General features: G+C 36.9%; 2 protein-coding genes and 1 pseudogene across 6 annotated transcripts; 2 read left to right on the plus strand and 1 right to left on the minus strand.

Moving 5' to 3' along the window:
• The first annotated feature begins 1,118 nt into the window (after positions 1–1,118).
• LOC132184930 (Tetratricopeptide repeat (TPR)-like superfamily protein) lies at positions 1,119–19,941 on the plus strand. Of its 4 annotated transcripts, none has more exons than XM_059598720.2 (6): positions 11,511–11,720; positions 12,253–12,339; positions 13,089–13,140; positions 16,654–16,946; positions 17,145–17,291; positions 19,215–19,941. In XM_059598720.2, the coding sequence occupies exons 1-6, from the start codon at positions 11,592–11,594 to the stop codon at positions 19,497–19,499; spliced, it is 993 nt and encodes a 330-aa protein (XP_059454703.2). In that variant the 5' UTR covers positions 11,511–11,591; the 3' UTR covers positions 19,500–19,941. The 4 variants fall into 4 exon arrangements, with proteins under 4 accessions (XP_088374394.1, XP_059454703.2, XP_059454704.2 ...); XM_059598721.2 differs by having other exon boundaries at positions 11,629–11,720; positions 13,085–13,140; XM_088518268.1 differs by lacking the exons at positions 11,511–11,720; positions 12,253–12,339 and adding an exon at positions 1,119–1,165.
• On the plus strand, positions 1,369–2,762 carry LOC148584693 (uncharacterized; annotated as a pseudogene). Its single transcript, XR_015912808.1, has 4 exons — positions 1,369–1,401; positions 1,583–1,808; positions 2,213–2,435; positions 2,614–2,762. The product of XR_015912808.1 is annotated as an uncharacterized LOC148584693 (transcript).
• LOC132185004 (uncharacterized) lies at positions 8,008–10,091 on the minus strand. Its single transcript, XM_059598820.2, has one exon. The coding sequence runs from the start codon at positions 10,076–10,078 to the stop codon at positions 8,111–8,113; it is 1,968 nt and encodes a 655-aa protein (XP_059454803.2). The 5' UTR covers positions 10,079–10,091; the 3' UTR covers positions 8,008–8,110.
• Positions 19,942–21,069: the final 1,128 nt, after the last annotated feature.

A 21,069-nucleotide genomic window follows, 5' to 3' on the forward strand; every position in this document is an offset into this window, starting at 1 on the left:
GTAGAAGAACATGTTAGCGTGTCGTGGGGGTGGAGTTGACTGGACTGCTTGTCTGCAACTGCCAAACACTGGAGTGTATTTTTCCAGCGAAACAGAGGATGTGGAAAACTTGTGCCCAACAGCGCAAATTTCTGTGTCACCGTGGACATTGTCTGATGGCTCAAATAAAATGTTCCTGTATCAACGGTGGTAACCGATCATCCATTTACGCGACAATTCTACGTCAATGCATAGAGAAATGTTATCCTAAATTATGACTTGCAATTTTCAAAATCAAAGGTGTGCGTGACAAAAGGATTAAGAGATATTAAGAAATAAAACAATTTTCTATTGTTTGTTGAAAAAATAAATAAAAAAAATAGTGGATTTCTTCAGTATGAAGGAATAATAAAGCATGTAAATTTGTAATAATTTGCAATGGACAAGAGGCATTGGTAACCGGCTAATGTATTTTAGTGATAATTTGCTAATGTAATGTGTTCAGAATGTATCAAAATAAAGGGAAAAAAAAATATGTTCTAGAGATTTTTGAGGCATTGTTCTTCAAAATTTTAATTTTATCAATGAACTCCAAATTAAAACTATTATCAAATAAATAATTTTGTTCACTATCCATTAAAATTTTATAGGAATTGTCATGCTATATCCAACTAGAAGGCTACACGTGTTTTATTTAGTAAAAAAATAAAATTTAAAAATTGAAACCAAACCAAACGCACCCTTACCTTGTTTTTCATCGGAAAGTGACATGTTTGAGTAGATCAAACTTCATATAGTATTTCCCCTTTTTCCCTTATGCTACTAGTTTCTCTGAAGTTGGAGAATATGCCAGTTTCTCTATTGCTCTAAATGCTGCTGTTCACCACCCAGGCTATTTTTCAGCGCTATGGTGCACCAGTTTTGATAACCTCTAAAGCAGGCTATGGACCGAACCTTACTAGATTTCCTAAATTTCAGGTATGTGTTCTGATAATCTCTACACAAAATGTTGCTGCATATAAATTACTGTGATGCATGAGTGCCATTAATCTTATTTTTAACTTTCTTGATTCTGTCTCTTCATCATATATTACCTGGAGAACTCTATTGATGGAGACCCTTCAAGATCCAAGAAAAATCTGACTTAATGAAAAGGGAGTCTTGGACAGTTGCTTTTTATTTCATGGTAGGAAAATCAACCTGATTAAACACAGGGTTGTGTGGAAAATGGTGCCTTCGTGCTTTTTGTGGTGTCTTGGAGGAAAATGAATTATAAAAGTTTTGAGGACCGTGAGAGGACTTTGCTATCAACTTCATTTTGCTACTACTACTTGAGTGCATATACTTATCATTATGGACAAATAAGGATCTGGTAATTTGGAGGCAACGATGGAAAACCAGTGGCTCTTTTTGCTTATTATTGTTGGTTAGAGTCATAAATATTGATCCTTTGGTCCAGCATTCCAGAAACATTTTGAATATTATCTATTTTATCATTAAATTATTTTTTGTGGAAAAAAAGACGGGGAAAAACATTTGTATGGTTTTATGTTGTTGTTTATTCTTTTCATTATTGAGAGCATAATCATGCAGGTCATAAAAGTTGGAAGGCCATGAAGCAGATGATGTTGTAGCTACACTTGCAGCACAAGTTCTACAAAGAGGCTACAAGGTGGTAATTGCCTCTCCTGATAAAGATTTCAAGCAATTGATTTCAGAAGATGTCCAAATTGTTATGCCTTTGGAAGATTTAGACCGATAGTCCTTTTACACCCTAAAGCATTACGTAGCTCAGTATAATTGTGATCCATGCTGTGACTTGAGCCTTAGTAAGTATGAGATGCAAATTGGTGATATTCATGTTAACATTATATTATCCATGACCTATTGCAGACACGTTTTTTGATATATTGCTTTTCTGCATTACTTTTACCTTGTCCTATGTTAAAGTGAAATCCTGAGATTGACTCAAGGGATATTCATCTAGTTGATATAAATACTTTCTCCAACGTTGTATTGGAAAAAAGTAGATACAAACAATGACAAACAAGAAGAAGGATTCAAACACTATTTCCTTTACAGATCGTCTTCATTATGTGAATACCACCTCAATAAGAACAGAGAACAAACCTACCGCTTGCGTCATCTAATAAGACTGATCCCACTTGTGAATTCACTGGCTATAATGCATTTTATTTATCTTCGTTATCTAAATGGAGCTTCTTTTTTTTAGGATGCATCATATGTGATGAGGTTGATGGGGTTCCTGGGATCCAACATGTGGCTCCTGGATTTGGTCGAAAGACTGCCCTAAAGCTTTTAAAAAAGCATGGTTCATTGGAAAATTTACTAAATGCTGCTGCGGTGAGAACTGTGGGCAGGCAGTATGCACAAGATGCCCTTACAAAGTATGCTGATTACCTGCGAAGGAATCACAAAGTTCTTGCCCTGAGGAGGTAATGCAGTTCCTTTTTATTTATTTTTTTCTCCCTTTGCTTTTTTTCTTGGTAGTGAATTTTGTTTCCTGGTGGAGGCTTTGCCATAGGGAATGCTTCAATTATATTTTCCTTCTTGCCTTTGCTTCCTCTTAAATCATCCTTAGTTTTTCATTCCACGAATTTCTCTGTTATACAGGGATGTCGATATTCAACTGAAAGAGGAGTGGTTGGTTGAGAGAGAGACGCTATATGATTCGACTATTCTATCTAATTTCTTCAAATTGTTGGAAGAAACTCCGAAGCTCGCTCATCAAACGAGATCTAAATTTTCAGATTGTTAAGACCCCACAGGTAATTGCTTTCATCTTTTTAAAGGATGAGTTAAGACTCGACTTTGTTTAGGGATTGGATTGATTTAAGATCATTTTGAATCTCCAGGGGGTCAAATTTGTGCATTGAGTTTATGCTCAAGTAGACCGACTGTTGTAAATTCTATCTGATGTCCCCAGATGAAGAATTGATATCCTTGATAAACAAGAGCTTTAGAGACCAGCAACTGACTATTTCAAGTTCACTGCCATGTTCTAGCTGAGAGCTGCAATAGCTCAAATTGAAGAGGCAAAATGGGTGATAGCAATTTGATGTTCCATGAGAAGATTCCACAGTAAGGTACGGCCATGCTTGTTTAATATGTTCACTCTCTCTCTATTGGCCAGCTAGTGGTTTCATATGCATATATATATATATTTACTTTTCTTCTTTGCTGTTTCATATGATTCTGCAGTGGAGAAGAGAGAAACATCATAGGCCATGTGGCTTGCAATGTGTTCAGGCAACATTCATATCTTTGAAAGACTACAACAACCATGTTACTATGTTAGATAGGCTTACGATGGCTTCTTCCAATTTCCGAATCTAAACTTCCTGAAGTCTGGAACTCTATATTTCGCCAATATGTTTCTCTCTTCCTTTCCATGTTTCTTTAATGTTTTTTCCTCGTTCTCTTTACCCCTTGCCGCTTCGCATGGATGTGAAAGACAGATTTTGTTTTTGGTTTTTTTGTTCGTCCTTTTGGACGAAGTTTGGTTTAGTCATGGTGCCAACTTCTTGAGCAGAGCTGCATCTTGTTCGAACCCCATTATACCAGTTAAATTAGAGCAACATCATATGATATAACTAAAATTTTCTATAATTTGGTCAAGTGGTGTACGCAAATTCGCTTAATCATTCCTCGCAAGAGAAGAAAATTGTCTAGCTTTCGCATTGGTATTGAAGAAGTTGAAATGCTACCTTAGTGCATTTTTTGGTTACCAAATAGTCTTTTTCCTCCCTCCCCCAAAAAAAAAAAAATTCACAAAACCCGCCTTTGATTGCACTCACCTCCAACCATCATATAGAGAGTGATTATAGCCACTAAATCTGATAGTCGAAACCACCGCTAGATGGTTTGAAGTTCAAAGGTGGGGTGATCGACCACCCTTTTACCCCATGTTTATGGTCAAGTTACTCACTATAGTCTATACATTGAGTAATTGTAGCCACCAAATTTGGCATTTAAAACAACTAGATGGCTCACGGTTGGGGGGTGGGGTGACCGACTATCCCCTTATCCCCAGGGTATGGTTAAGTTACCTAATATACGGGGAGTGATTGTGGTCACCAAATTTGGCAGTTGAAACCATTATATGGCTTGAGGTTCGTGGGGTGGGGTGACCAACCCCACGGGGTTGTTTGGCAATTTACATATATGGTCGAGACTCAAGCATGGAGTCTTTGCATGGAGATCAAATTTATTTCTCATGGTCAATCGTTTTTGCAATAACGAGATAAAGCTTCAAAACCCAAAGTGCACGGACCAACATATTAAATGTGATCTTTTATTTTCTTTCTTTGGATTTATTCTCATTCAGTTAAGAGTGTGCACTCAAAAAGTCTTTACTCCTTTTTTCACGTCACAACATCAATAAAGTATTATGATTCAGGCTTTCTATGAAAGGATACCATAACGTGTTGAAATAGAATTCTAAGTTGAAAAACATAGGAGATTCTCTATGGTTTGTAGAAAAAGAAAAATGTTTTTCAATTCTATTGCATTTGCTTCCATTATTGTCATTACAGAAGTTCTAGGTTTCTCAGTAGATAGTATCACTAGAAAGCATGCTTTACTTATCTAAGATTATACCGGCAAGCTGAGAAAATGATACATGACAAAATCTAAATAATGTTGCTTTTGCTTCACCAAATGCAGGTTCGAATCGCTGCCGTGATTCCATAATATTTGACGACGGCTACATAAAAGTTGATCTTGTAAAAATTGTATGATATAGCAATGCCAATGACTACCCCAACAGCGAACCCAATAACCGAAGCTGCAGTAAATGATTTTCCCTTCTTGCCTGATTTTGGTGAAGTGTTTGGTGTTGTGGCGTTAATAAGATCCTTATTTCCATTTGCATCAAAAGTAAGCCATGGACTTAACGTTGGAATAATTCCAGAGAGCTGGTTGTTCCAAAGGAGCAACTTTGTCAAGGATGCCATTTGGGTCAGATATGTTGGTATCTCTCCTGACAATTTATTGTTTGAAAGATCCAAAATTTCTAATCCAGCAAGTCGTCCAAGACTTTCTGGAATAGGCCCTTCAAGGAGGTTGGTGCTGAGATTTAAAACAATCTGCAGCTTTACTGGCATCCTTGGAATTAAACCGCCGAGTTGGTTTCCTCCAAGCTGGAGTTCTAACAGATAATCCATGCTGGCAATAGTGTAGGGTATTGAACCACTGAGATTGTTACCTTGTAAATTCAGGTTCGTGAGGCCTCGCAAGCTCGAAATCGTGGAGGGTATCGAACCATTCAGTGAATTCCAGCTCATATTCAATATCGATAATTTCAGTAGCTGGGTAATTTCAAATGGGATTTCTCCAACCAGCTTGTTCGACTGAAGCTTCATAACTTGAAGTTGGCTAAGTCCACCCAACTGTCCCGGCAATGCACCATTCAGTTTATTCCATCCCAAATCCACACATGAATATTCCTACGAGCACAAACACCATCTTACATATGCACACTAAAGGACAAAACAAGCCCCGCAAAAGAAAAAAAACAATTGCGCATCTCAAAAAAGAGATCATTTTTTAGAAGATGAACTTATGGTTTGCTTTTTAAAGCCACCATCTTCCAACATCTATTTAACACAAACCGGAAAGCATTTGCCATAAAACAAAAACAAAAAAAAACCAAACACAGAGAGGGAGAGATTGTTTCCATAGAAAGCACTGCCAAAAAATGCAGATGCCCAAATTTCAGATGCAAATGAAGACGATGGCAAGAATCATTAGGGAAGATGAAGACGATGGTGACACAGGGGATATAGAGGAATTAGGTTTATTTAATTTGACATGGAGTGTGTGTTGGAATCTCAAAATGATGTGTAAAAGCTTATTTGTCATTTTTTTTTTAAATAAAAAAAAAAAAAAGAACACGTGTCTTATTTTTATTGGATGTGATGTGACAATGTAACGGTTTCCATTAAGTCATTCAACGGAAAATGAGCTCAGGAAGTAAAATGTTATTTTATGCTACCCTAGGGACTTATAAATTATTTTTTAAACCATGAGGAATGATTTGTAAATTAGGCCAACCATATGGACCAATTTTGCATTTATCCCTTAAAATTATTATCAATAGATAATTTTGTTCACTATCCATTAAAATTGAGAAGTGGTAGGGAGCTAAACAAATTAACTACTTTTTGTTTCCTGGTGGAGGCTTTGCCATAGAGAATGCTTCAATTATATTTCCCTTCTTGCCTTTTCTTCCTCTTAAATCATCCTTAGTTTTTCATTCCATGAATCACTCGATCTGTTATACAGGGATGTCAATGTTCAACTGAAAGAGGAGTGGTTGGTTGAGAGAGAGACGCACTATGATTCGACTATTCTATCTAATTTCTTCAAATTGTTGGAAGAAACTCCGAAGCTTGCTCATCAAACGAGATCAAAATTTTCAGATGGTCAGGTAATTGCTTCCATCTTCTTAAAGGATGAGTTAAGACTGGACTTTGTTTGGGGATTGAATTGATTTCAGATCATTTTGAATCTCCTGGAGATCAAATTTGTGCATTAATTAGTTTATGCTAAAGTAGACTGACTGTTGTAAATTCTATCTGATGTCCCCAGATGACGAATTGATATGCTTGATAATCAAGAGCTTTAGAGATCTGCAACTGACTATTTAAAGTTCACTGCCATGTTCTAGCTGAGAGCTGCAATAGCTCAAATTGAAAAGGCAAAATGGGTGATAGCAATTTGATGTTCCATGAGAAGATTCCACAGTAAGGTACGGCTATGCTTGTTTAATATGTTCACTCTCTCTCTCTATTGGCCAGTAAGTGGTTTCTTATGCATATATATTTACTTTTCTTCTTTACTGTTTCATATGATTCTGCAGTGGAGAAGAGAGAAACATCATAGGCCATGTACGTGGCTTGCAATGTGTTCAGGCAACATTCATATCTTTGAAAGACTACAACAACCATGTTAGATAGGCTTACGATGGCTTCTTCCAATTTCTGAACCTAAACTTCCTGAAGTCTGGAACTCTATGTTTCGTCAATATGTTTCTCTCTTTCCATGTTTCTTTATATGATCAATTTTCCTATAGCTTCACCTTTGGCCAATTTTTTCCTCGTTCTCTTTACCCCTTGCCGCTTCGCATGGTTGTAAAAGACAGATTTTGTTTTTGGTTTTTTTGTTTGTCCAAAAAGGACAAAGTTTGGTTTAGTCATGGTGCTAACTTCTTGAGCAGAGCTGCTTCTTGTTCGAACCCAATTATACCAATTAAATTCTAAGAGCAACATCATATGATATAACTAAAATTTTCTATAATTTGGTCAAGTGGTGTACGCAAATTCGCTTAAGCATTCCTCGCAAGAGAAGAAAATTGTCTAGCTTTCGCATTAGTATTGAAGAAGTTGAATCCTACGTTAGTGCATTTTTTTGGTTGCCAAATGGTATTTTTCCTTCCTCCCCCCAAAAAAATTGCACAAACCTGTCTTTGATTGGACCCACCTCCAATCACCATATAGAGAGTGATCGTAGCCACTAAATCTGATAGTCGACACCGCTAGATGGTTCGAGGTTCAAAGGTGGGGTGACCGACCGCCGCCTTACCCCAAGTTTATGGTCAAGTTACCAACTATACAGAGAGTAATTGTGGCCACCAAATCAGGCAATTAAAACCACTAGATGGCTCAAGGTTGGGGGGGTGGGGTGACCGACTACCCCCTTATCCCAAGGGTATAGTTAAGTTATCTATCATACGGGAAATAATTGTGGCCATCAAATCTGGTAGTCAAAACCATTATATGACTTAAGGTTCGTGGGGTTGGGTGACCGACCACTCCCTATATGGTTAGCATTTCTCAAAAAGAAAAGATGAGTGAGAAAAAGATTAAGAGTTATTATCTTCCTTTGTTAAAAAGAAAATAAATAATAATAAAAATAAAAAGTAGGATCAGGTTTGTAAACGAAGAAAAATGTTTTTCAATTCTACTGCATTTGCTTCCATTATTGCCATTACAGCAGTTTTGGGTTTCTCAATAGAAAGCATGCTTCACTTATATAAGATTATCCAGGCAAGCTGCGAAAATGATATATGACAAAATCTAAGGGTTCGTTTGGTATACGATTTCGGACCCTAAATAACGTTGCTTTTGCTTCGCCAAAGGCAGGTTCTAATCGCTGCCGTGATTCCATGGTATTTGACGACGGCTACATAAAACTTGATCTTGTAAAAATTGTATGATATAGCAATGCCAATGACTACCCCAACTACAGCGAACCCAAAAACCGAAGCTGTTGTAACTGATTTTCCCTTCTTGCCTGATTTTGGTGAAGTGTTTGGAGTTGTAGCGTTAATAAGATCCTTATTTCCATTTGCATCAAACGTAAGCCATGGACTTAACTTTGGAATAATTCCAGAGAGCTGGTTGTTCGAAAGGAGCAACTTTGTCAAGGCTGCCATTTGAGTTAGATGTGATGGTATCTCTCCTGACAATTTATTGTTTGAGAGATCCAAAACTTCTAATCCAGTAAGTTGTAAAAGACTTTCTGGAATTTTCCCTGCAAGGAGGTTGGTGCTGAGATTTAAAACAATCTGCAGCTTTACTGGCATCCTTGGAATGAAACCGCTGAGTTGGTTTCCTCCAAGCTGGAGTTCTAACAGAGAATCCATGCTGGCAATAGTGTAGGGTATTGAACCACTGAGATTGTTACCTTGTAAATTCAGGTTCGCGAGGCCTCGCAAGCTCGAAATCGTGGAGGGTATCGAACCATTCAGCGAATTCGAGCTCATATTCAATATTAATAATTTCTGTAGCTGGGTAATTTCAAATGGGATTTCTCCAACCAGGTTGTTCGACTGAAGCTTCATAACTTGAAGTTGGCTAAGTCCACCCAACTGTCCCGGCAATGCACCATTCAGTTTATTCCCTCCCAAATTCAGCAACATCAAATTCTGGCAAGAACCCAAATCTGGAGGTACCAACCCAGTCAAGCTATTGTTTTCCAGCTCCAAGTACATCAATTTCTCAAGTTTTCCAAATGTTGCAGTAGGGATTGTCCCATTAAGCGAATTGCTCCCCAATCTCAACCTCACCATGCTTGGAGATATGTTTGAAGGTATCGGCCCCGTTAACAAATTATAAGACAAATCTACAGTCTGCAAATTTGATGGTGACAACATATCTGAAGGAATCAACCCACTTAACTTATTATAACTAAGGTCCAAGTTCCTGAGGAATGTTGTAAGTCCACTAGGAATAGTACCTTCAAAATTGTTCTGATGGGCTGCAAAACGTGAAAGGCTTTTGATACTTGAAAGGGTTTCTGGGATTTTCCCGCTCAAGTAATTGGTAGATAAAATCAAAACTTCCAACTTAGACAGGTCTCCAATTCTAACAGGAACAGGGCCAGAAAGCTTATTTTGATTCAGGTCAACCAGAGTCAAATTCAGGTAATCGATCATTTGATCAGGGATTCCACCTTCAAATAAATTCTTTGAGAGCTGAAGCTGCTCCATAGCCATGGCTTTCCCAAGGTTGGTTGGAATGAGGCCATTGAAAAGGTTGAAACTAAGATTCAAACTTTTGAGGGCAACCAATCCTTCAAACTGTAAACTTATGCTTCCACTCAAGAAATTGAAAGATAAGTCCAAGAACTTCAACCCAACAAAACCATTAAACGTAGGCAGAGTACCACCTAACCAGTTTCTGCTAATATTCAAGAGCTGCAGCCCTCCAATCGCACCACAATCTGTGATAAACTTATCTGGGATTGAGGTCAGATGGTTGTTGGAGAGGTCAAGACTCACCAAAGAATCTATCTGGCAAAGAAGAGGTAGAAAATCTGAGGAGGAGAGGAAAACCCCTGATAAAGAGATTTCGGTAATGGAAGAATTCCCAGAGGGGCCGCACGTAACTCCTCTCCATGGACATGGGTCTTTGGTCACATCCCATATTAAAGCTGTGTTATTCATGATGGCCTTAGAAAGACTGATCATGGTGGTTTTTTGGTTTGAGGGTAATTCAGAGAAGACCACAGAAGATAACAAGAAGAAAAATAAGCAGAAATGGAGTAGAAGAGTGCTGTGCCCATACCTGTTCATTTTAGCTACGTGATGGGGGAGATATTCTGCAGCTCTTTTCATTCGTATCACAAATATGTATGCATGTATGGACTAATATATAATAACTGTTTGGTTTCAGGTACTGAAGAGGGAAGGCAGGGGTATAGACGAATCAATAGAAGAGATGTAATGTAAAACAGTTGAAGAGAGAATGAAAGAGGTGTGTTGGTTGGTTGAGCATAAAAAGAAGAGATTGGTTTGTTTGAAGGCAAGGAAATTAGAAGGAAATTGGGAAGTAGAAGAAGATGTTGGCGTGTCGTGGGGGTGGAGTTGACTGGACTGCTTATCTAGTAAAGCCGTCAGCATTGAATTGGTATTTCATGGTCTTGAACTTTGTACTTTCATGGCTAGGATCTCATAAAATGAGATTTTCCAATTACTCACAATTGGAAGAGATTCAGTTTCTCGGAGTTTAACGGTGATAACCGATCATCCATTTACGGGACAATGTTACGTCAATGCATAGAGAAATGCTACACTTCTTAAATTATAGCTAGCAATTTTCAAAAATAAAAGTGTGCGTGAGAAAATGATTAAGAAATAAAACAATTTTCTATTGTTTGTTGAGAAAAAAAAATAAAAAAAATAGTGGATTTGTTCAGTCTGAAGGAATAATAAAGCATGTAAATTTGTAATAATTTGCAATGGACAAGAGGCATTAGTAACCTGCTAATGTATTTTACTGATAAACTGCTAATGTAATGTGTTCAGAATGTATCAAAGAGTAATGAGTATCAAAATAAAGGGAAAAAAAAAAAAAAAGTTCTAGAGATTTTTGTGGTATCACTTTTCATTAAAATTGTTATTCAAAATTTAAAGTTCAGGGGAAACTTCATTGAAAACCTCCGAACTTCTACTTGTTTTGAAATATCCCCCTAAACTTTAAAATCTCTCAATTTAGTCTTCTGAACTTTCAAGTGCTCTCAATTGAGATCCCTTCGTCAATTTTAGCTATTAAAAATACAAAAAAAGACCAAAATATCCATGATTTTTGTTTTTTTTTAAATAAAATTTTTTTTTGAAAGTTTGAATTTTATACAAAAATCAGAGGTATAAATGTCATGTAAGGTTTAAAATCTGACGGAGGGTTCAAATTGAGAACAATTGAAAGTTTATGGGACTAAATTGAGAGATTTTGAAATTTATGGGAGGTTTATCAAATCGGATAAAAGTTCAGAGGTCTTCAGTAAAGCTTCCCTAAATTTTATCAATGTACTCCAAATTAAAACTATTATCAAATAAATAATTTTGTTCACTATCCATTAAAATTTTATAGGAATTGTCTTGCTATATCCAACAGAAGGCTACACGTGTTTTCCTTAATAAAAAAATAAAATTGAAAAATTGATACCAAACCAAACACACCCTTATCTTGTTTTTCATCGGAAAGTGACATGTTGAGTAGAGTAGGCTTATCCTCCGCAGTAGGTCCGTATTTCCCTTCTCACCTTTGAGAACCCAGTTTCATACTTCACAAAGCAAACTGAAAAAAATGCTTCTCCAAACCACCATTTCTTCATCGCCACCTCTTCAAATGCATGGCCAACTCTATCTCTCTCATTCTGACTCTCTTCTTCCATTTGGGTCTCTCAAACTCAAGCCCCACAAGCTCTCTCTTCAGGTAAAGCCCCAAGTTTTTATTTTTTTTTCCTCGTACAGCCCGTTGTAGTTCTCTTTGCAGTGATGGGTGAAGTGCCATATCTTTGAAAAGATATTGAACATGATTTGAGATCCTTCCTTTTTCTTGTGTGTGTCGGTGTCACTGTGTGTAGTTTCAACTATAGATAATGTTCAAATAAATTGCAAGGGTTGCTCTTAAATCCTGTATAAGATGGCTTAAATTTGATGTGATCACAATTTCTAATTCATAAACACAAAGTGAGATTATCCAAGATATCAAACAAGTTGGTTTAAAAATAGTTATTAACATTTTTTGTCCTAGGTATGTACTTAAATAAATATATTGTACAAATACTACTTTGAAGAATTTATTTCATCTTCCTTGCAAGCAACTTTAACTGGTCTAATGTTAATAGATCAAACCTCATATAGTCATATAGTATTCCCCCTTTTCCCTTATGCTACTAGTTTCTCTGAAGTTGGAGAATATGCCAGTTTCTCTATTGCTCTAAATGCTGCTGTTCACTACCCAGGCTATTTTTCAGCGCTATGGTGCACCAGTTTTGATAACCTCTAAAACAGGCTATGGACCAAACCTTACTAGATTTCCCAATTTTCAGGTATGTGTTCTGATAATCTCTACACAAAATGTTGCTGCATATAAATTACTGTGATGCATGAGTGCCATTAATCTTATTTTTAACTTTCTTGATTCTGTCTCTTAATCATATATTACCTGGAGAACTCTACTGATGGAGACCCTTAAAGATCCAAGAAAAATCTGACTTAATGAAAAGGCAGTCTTGGACAGTTGCTTTTTATTTCATGGTAGGAAAATCAACCTGATTAAACAAAGGGTTTTGTGAAAGATCTTCAAATGTTAATTCTAGAAGTATATAATTGATTATCGAGTCTTTGAAGAACTTATTAATTGGTCTACAAGACCCGAGAACATGAGTTGTAGAATTAGTTATAGAGTCCTGAAGTGTGGTCTGTGAATGTAATTTTTCAGTCAAATATCAATTCAAAGGTCTCCATTTTCTAGAGGGCTGACAGAAAATTCCAACCCTTTATAGGATCACTTGCTTGTGTGCATTTCAAGATAAGAATATCAAGTATCATTGTTTCTGGTGTGACTACAGAAATTGGGGTTGGCCCCTTCAATAATTAGCATTGAATCTTGAGAGGTCTGGCCTTTTATGATCATTCCTTGCATATTTTTTTGGGTCCATTGGAGGTCCATCGGACCTCTGGGCTGCATAACTGGGTTTTTTTTTTTTTGGTTGCTTTCTGTGTTGCTAAGAACTTAAACGTTAGTCCCCATACATCTCTAGTTACTAACTTCTTATTCTTTTGTGGATGAAGGCAGATATTTCAAAGGGAATTGGCAACGGAATTTGTGACCTCCAAAAATTTTGAGAGTAATTCCCTCTTCTCTTTTTTAACCTTTTTATGTACTATCTATTTTAGTGCCTAAACCATTGGTGTATTGTCATTCATACAGCACTTAGTAAAGGTAACACAGTTCATATGTGAGAAACTTTGGAATTTCAATTTTATCGATGCGTAATTGAACACTGTTTTTGAATAGACATGGGCTGCCTGGTTACTTCTATCTGAGTTCTTCTAAAGTCCAAAGCACATCAATGTGCATCTTACAACATATTTAGCACACTGAGATTCAGAAAGGTCTTCAACATCTCAGTTTCATGTCAAACAGACATTTTATTTGTCTATCAATGGATTTAGTCTTTAAGTTTACTCTTTATAAATTAACAACTAATGATGATGGTCATGGCCATTGTGGTTGATCAGACCATGCCAGTGATACATAATACATATACATGTTTGCATGTGTGCGCAAATGTAGGTGTCTGTGCATAAGCATGTGGACTTCAAGTCAATTATATTATTATTCAATTTTTAACTCTTTATAAAATTGAGTTCACTCTCTCTCTCTCTCTCTCCCTCTCTCTGTTTTATTACTGAACGAGAGCCAATTAATTTGGAATTGGAAATTTCCAACTTATATATAGTTTTTCCATTAATTCATGAAAGTCGACGGATCTAGTTACAAAAGCCAGTTCTTTGATAAGGATGAAAAAAATCAACAACTAGATTGCCAAATTGCAAGGTTAGGATAAACCACTTCCAGGGCCAAAAAAAAAAAAAAAAAAATTACATTTGGATAGAGGAAAACACTTTGGTGAGAGAAAATGAGATCTTAATCAACTGCAAAAAAGAAGGGCCAAGTGGAAGACATTTTTAGTCCCAGAGCCGACATAGCTAGAAAAGATCCGAGAACTCAAAACTGAAGCATGCATGCCCAAAGCTTGTCACCAGCTTGATAACTGCCAGTGACAACCTCCACCACCTCCTTAACAACCACCCCCCCCCCCCCCTCCCCCCGCGCACACACACACACACGCTCTCTCTCTCTAGAAAATTCAACTCCACCTCCACCATGTTCCCCTTCGCTCTTCTCCCCCTCCCCTCCACCACCACTTCTCTGCCCACTTCATCAAAGCCCTCCCACCATTCCTCATCTGGTCCTTCAAGACCTCCTGTGGCCTAGTTGAGTTTGCATGGGCCTTGATGACCTTGAGCATTCAACAGCTGATCTCCCTGGAATAGACCTGGTGGAGGTGTAGTGGCAATCTCTGGGGTGGGAGTGAATGGTACGGCTTTGTGTGAGAAGTGTCATCTCTATAGGGTGATGAGTGACAAAGGGAATAGGATGGAGAAAATTGGTGACAACGGTCATGGAGCTAAAGTGGGCTGCAAGACAAGGAAGAGTGTTAGGTTTTTTAATGGCTGATTCAATGCTCAAAACAAGTCTATGAATGTAAACTTTGGTAGGGTAGATATGTACTTAGGGTTTAGTGTCAAAATCCTTAAAAAAATGCCTAGTACGACGTGCTTTGTTCACAAGTTCGTTTACATCCAGACGTGCCCTGCTAAATGAAGAGACAAAATGCTCTGTTCGCAAATCTGTCCACAGCTTTCCAGACATGACAATGAAGTTGGGATCACAACGTGTCTCGTTCACAAATCTGTTCGCATACGTCTGGATGTGCCTCATTATATGGACTTCCAGAATGTCCCATTTGCAATTTCGTTTGCACCTGTCTGGACGCAACTTTGAAAGATGAAGTCACATAATGGTTCATTCGCAAACTTGTCGCAAGTCTTCTTTTTCTTCTTTTTAGTCGCTCTCTTGTATACTCCCTGTGTACTAGGGTTGCGCCCCTTTGCGCTTTTATTTTATACATCTTTACTTATCAAAAAAAAAAAAAAAAAACTTGTCGCAAGTCTCTGGACACTATGTTTACATAGAAGGTTCGATCTGCAAGTGCGTTCACTAATGTCCGGATGCCGCCAGGTTAATAGCTTGAAACCCTAGCCATGTTCGGACGGTCTCACTTACATGTCCAGACGCCTCCTTGAATCTTTGACAAATTTGGGAAACCGACTTTAAACTTCACATGATTTTCATGTTGAAGCCATTCCACACATTGTGCTTAGCCCTTGACTAGTTTTGTGCCAAGAGAGACTTTTGTAGTGTGCTTTCATTGTGTAATCTCTTGGAATTTTTGTTCAAACCACACCAGTCATAACAACAAACCTTCAGTCTAATTGGAGTTACAATCAACGAGATCAAGTAGAAAAATTGTTCAAAGGTTCTAGGAGAACTATCGCAACAGCGGGCAAGTGGGTCACTTGTTTAGTACAAGAGTGTTATCTACAAAGGATTTGTAAGTATGAACTCTTGTAGTATTCTCATTATTCTATAGTGATTGATCTCATGAGTTTGATTGCCTCAGAGTGTTTTACCTTTGAAGAGTTCTTCAAAAGGTTTCACTTTGTCACAAAAATATTTTGTTGATTGTGTGATTTTGGTTATTATCATTGTTGTGGTTTGGTATTTTATGACTTGTATGGTATAATATTTTTAATTGGAAATTGTTGTTGCACATCACCTATTCACACTCTTTAGGTGAGTGCTTGGGGTCAAAACCGTTTTTCAAAGAGGATTTTCTTGTGCCTGTAAGCATTGAAAAATAGTATTAAGTGCTTCACCTAAACAACAGAAAATAGTTTTCAGTGAAGTTTTTCAAATGCAGCTTTAGGTTTTGCAAGTTTAGAGAAAATAACTTTGAATGTGGCTTTCTTCGCTTGGTCGGCTGCTTTAGGTAAGATCCTCACTTTGGAAAACTTAAGGAAGCAAAAAATCATTGTAGTTGATTGGTGCTACATGTGTAAGAAGAGTTGGGAATCCGTTGACCACCTCTTACTTCATTGTGATATAGCTAGTGCCTTATTGAACTCTACTTTCTGGTATTCGGTTTAGCGTGGGTCATGCCTTGTCGTGTGAGAGATCTCCTCGGTTGTTGGAGTAGGCAATTTGGTAATCCCCAAAGTGAAGTTATGTGGAAGATGATTCCGCTTTGTATGATGTGGTGCATTTGGAGAGAATGAAATGATTGGAACTTTGGAGACAGTGAGAGCCGTGAGAGGATGATGGCGGAGCTAAAGACCTTTTCCTATACTTTTTTTCTAGTGGATGACTGTTTATGATTGTTTTCATATTTTTAATTTTCATGACTGCTATAAACCAAATGAGTCTCTTGTATATTTCCTGTGCACTTGGATGTGCCCTTTGATTTTTAATAAATATCGTTTACTTTTAAAAAAACATTTCAAGAATGTTGATTGGTTTCAACATCAGTTCAGCCTGTGGAGTAAAGTTGGTACGTTAATTCTGAGCCAACATAACTTAAACATATTCCTCTTCAACCTGATAATGCTACAATATGTGAGTTTTGGTGTTATTCTGAAAGTCATTACATGACCTTCACGTCCTTTCAACCTTTTTGCAATTTTTTCCTCACTACTTCACTAATCATCCTTTTGTTCTCCTCATTGTATTGCAGAATGTATAAGGAACTGTTTGATAACTGAAGATATTGAAGATGGGAAAAGACCATTAACTTGGGTATCTTTGTTCTTGTTTGCACAAACCTTTTGGTTGATTAATGCTCAAGTGGCACATGCAAGTGAAAATACCAACACAAATGCCGTTTATGAGATTGGGGAGTTATTTGAATTAGGAATCCAGCTATCATATTTGCTGATATTATTGGGTTTCCTTGGGATTGGAACCTTCTTTGTGATTCGTCAAGTCCTTGTACGCAGAGAGCTTGATCTTTCGGCTAAAGAATTGCAGGTAAGAGCCTGCATACTGCCATGCCCTTTATGGGAATATGCTTCCATGCAACATTGATAAATACTATGCAACCTCCCTGAACTATGTTAGAGCTTTAAATGGAGACACATTTGATACTTTTTTTTTTGCTCCTTTGTTTTGCGACAATAATGGACATTTCCTCTTTTATTTTATTTTATTTTTTCTTAATAATTTCAGGAGCAGGTAAGAAGTGGTGATGCTAGTGCAACCGAGTATTTTGAACTTGGTGCGGTGATGCTGAGGAGGAAATTTTATCCAGCTGCTACTAAATATTTGCTTCAGGCAATTGACAAATGGGATGGAGATGATCAAGATCTTGCTCAGGTATGATGAGCTCTTGGACCTTAAATATCGCTTTATTCAAATATGACAAACAGAAGCAATGTGGTATTATCATGGTAACATTATTTTTTGGATGCACGTTGTGTTTCTTCTTCTTTTTTGTTTTTGTTTTTTTTTTTTCGCATTGAAATTGCTTTTAATTAAAATCTTGCATTTAACAACCAGCCTTTTAAACAAAGCGGTGTCTTACCTCTTTCTTAAGGAGTCTGAGGTTGACTCATCATGTGTGCAGTGAGAGTTTCTGGATTTGGGATCCATCTATTATTTGGTGAAAAGATAAAAATATTCAAACAAAAATGGAAGATTACACATTAAACCTCAGGATTTATGAATTGGATATTTGGGTTGTTCAATTTCTATTAACGTTGTTGTAGGTCACCGATGAGTGCAAAAAGTGACTTAATTTGATGGTTAAGGTTAATATATTTCTCTTCGAATTTGGTCTTCAACATGCAATAATAAATTTTATCCCTCACTAGTCACTTTTACTACCTATCTACAAATACAAATCTTCTCTATTCTGATTGCAATTCAATCCCATAAAACTAAGGCCATGTTTGGTGCTCCATATTTTACTTAAGAAAAAATACAAGTCACTATCCTGAGTTTTGCTTGATTTTCAATAGCCCCCACGGGTTTCTAATTTTCTCAATAAAAGTCTCTGATTTTAGTCATTTTTCAATTAGATATTTCCATCACATTGTGTGTCTATTTCTTAGCATAAACCATGTGAAATTTCAATTATACCCCTAAAAGATCCTTAAAAAAAAAAAAGCAAAAAGAGGGGGTTGAGGAGATGGTTAGTCCATCCCCTTCCATGCTTTTTGGGGTGGTAACCACCCACTACCCCCTCGGGTGTTTGTGGGAGTGGTCGGATTGGATTGGGATCCCTTGTTATTAGGTTGTCTGAATTTCTGTGAAATTCGAACGGCCTAATAGACTGGGTTGCGGGACAGGTCGTACATAATAGGATACTTAGGGTAGGTGGGCTCCACAACCCCCCAGTCGTACCACCCTCTCACCTTGGGTGGTCAGGTGTGTGTGTATTATGGTTCGTCGGGTCAGTTATATCAGGTTTATCGACACACTAAACCCGACACCCAACCCAATAAGGTTGGTATTCCCCCGCTACCGACTGACCAGCTATACCTAGTTGGATCAGTCAGTTTAGATTGACACGACGAGCAGCCCTATTATTTGGTCAGATCAAAACTTTTACATCATTAAGGTTCAAAATTGTTCTACAACCTCGCTCACTGTTGTGTCTTGATGTAAAGATTTTATTGATAAATGGCTTACAAACTCAAAAGTTAATTGCCTAATCCTTCAATGCATTACCTGGGCTAGGCTAATCTTTTTGCAATTTACATCTGAGCCACGTCTTTTATTAGGTATTTGGCCATCATGTCTTTTCTTGATTTGAGCAATATATATACCTGCACACATCTATAGATACATGCATGCATACATATGTGCACTGATTATGAAAATCAAGTCATGCAATGTACCTTAGATGGAATTGAAATTGTATATTACTACATGTAAAATGGCATTCATAGTAAAGCACAACAATCTAAATTCAACAAATATTGAGTTTTTATGGCCTAGAAAGTGCATACTCAAGATTGTTCATAGCATCAAGCAAATTGGTTCTTTTATTAGATTTTCCATTTATTAAGATGTTGGTTAAGACTAGAGCTTCCTATTTCTCCTGTTAGGCTGTATATGCTAGTGTACAAACTGAAACTTGTCATTTTTACACTGCTTATCTGCTTTTGGAATTGACATGAACACTGCTGTTATTTATGAAAGCTAGTAAGTTGAAACTTGGATGATAATCATTTTTACTCTTTTTTTTTTTTTGATAAGTAGATAATCATTTTTACTCATCAAATATATAAATAGGTTTACAATGCACTCGGCGTCAGTTACGTCCGCGATGGGAAACTTGACAAGGGAATCACTCAATTCGAAACAGCTGTGAGGGTTCAGCCAGGCTATGTCACAGCTTGGAATAACCTGGGTGATGCCTATGAGAAGAAGAAAGACTACAAGTCTGCTCTCAAGGCATTTGAAGAAGTGCTTCTTTTTGACCCTAACAATAAGGTGGCACGGCCCCGGCGAGACGCTCTGAAGGATCGTGCAAAAATGTACAAAGGAGTTACTACTGTGAAATCAGAGAACAGATGATACTATGCAGCTTGTATTGATTTCTTACTATGGTCTATGGCTAACCAGGATACAGGTTTGTCAATAACTCATTTGGGTTGGCTTGGCAAAGAGCCTTTGGATATACAGTGAGCAGATGTTTCATGCTTTGCTGTGGATTTTACTTATTAGGGACCTCTGCATGAAATCATCCCAATTTATTTTTCATAAACCCTAGGAAGAGTATTTGTTTTTTGTTGCACTTGATATAAGTTTTGGATTTTTTTTTTTTTTTTAATGATTTGTATGACATCACGGCACTATGTTTTCCTTGTTTGTTTAATTTTAATTTTTGTAGTTATGTGTATTTAACTTGTTTTTACAAGTCTGCTCTCTCTCCCCCTCTGAGTACCCCATGGCCAAGTCATAGACTGGTAAGTTGGTAAGCTCGAGGGAAAATATAAATTTATTTCCTTTGTAACCACTCTCAATTTTAATTTACTCTTTCATGCAGCCACTCCCATTTTGTCCACTTAAGATCCATTTGGGTTTGTAATTTCAAAACGTGCAATTTGAAAATGCGATTTTTAGAAATGTTGATAAGTATTTAGTAAAATCGCACTTTTAACATTTAAAATCGTACGGTTATAAAAAGCATCTCTTTGATTTTGTGTTTTCAAATTGAAATTTTTTAAAAGCGTACTTCCAAACAATACTTTTTTTGCAATTTAATTTAAAATCATACTTTTTGTTTGTTAAATCGCAATACCAAACACACTTTTAGTCACTTGTATGGTTTTGCAATTGAAGGCTAGGCAAAATCTACAAAACGGAAAAAGACCAAAAAAAAAAAAAAATCCTTATAAGGCAAAGTTTTCTTTCAAATTAGGTTTAAGAAGAAAATTTTAACTTAATTTATAAGATTGACATTTATCCGTAGAACATGTATTTTTTTTTTTAGTAAAATTAAAAAACACATGGGAGAATAGGACATGTATGAAAAAAAACACATAAACCTATTAAGGCCAATCCGTTGCACTAACAAAGAAAGAGAGATTCTATTTTACAGTTCTTATATCGGACTATGACAGTGCATTTTTTGTTTCAGCCTCTTTAGGATGGTTGTTTTCGGTTCCATATGGGGGTTTAGATAGGTTCACCTTAATCTGTATTCTTTTTGCATTTGTAACCGCCTTGTGCGGCCCTTTGAGAGGACCGAGTTACTCGTTTGACCCATTTCCTACCTTATGTAATTATTTATGTACTATTTTAGTTTGTTTCGAGTCTGTTGTTAGAGAGCTTACCCATTTTTCGGTTTTAAGATCACCCACTCTTTCTTCCTTTATGATTAGGAGTGATAAGAATCTTCCTTTATAACCATTTTTCCTTATTCAATTTTAAAAAATAAAATAAAATAATCTATCATCACCATCAATGAACCGTCATTGCGCACGTCATTGTGGTGAAATCATAATTGTCATCTTTCTCCGGCCAATATAATAAAGAATACAACTCTCCCTATGCTTGACTTTAGGCCCATTATTGAGCCTACTTCAATTTTGTCAAATACTTGTATAACTCTTCTTTATAAATTCATACGTATACTCAACCA

This window comes from Corylus avellana, chromosome 7, assembly GCF_965113065.1.
Source record: "Corylus avellana chromosome 7, dhCorAvel1.hap1.2, whole genome shotgun sequence".
Taxonomy (NCBI): Eukaryota; Viridiplantae; Streptophyta; class Magnoliopsida; order Fagales; family Betulaceae; genus Corylus; species Corylus avellana.

Coding starts and splice junctions, on each gene's coding strand:
- LOC132185004 (XM_059598820.2), bottom strand. CDS start 10,078: ATGAACAGGTATGGGCACAGCACTCTTCTACTCCATTTCTGCTTATTT.
- LOC132184930 (XM_059598720.2), top strand. CDS start 11,592: ATGCTTCTCCAAACCACCATTTCTTCATCGCCACCTCTTCAAATGCAT. Junction 11,721..12,252: donor CCCACAAGCTCTCTCTTCAG/GTAAAGCCCCAA, acceptor TTCACTACCCAG/GCTATTTTTCAGCGCTATGG. Junction 16,947..17,144: donor TTTCGGCTAAAGAATTGCAG/GTAAGAGCCTGC, acceptor TAATAATTTCAG/GAGCAGGTAAGAAGTGGTGA.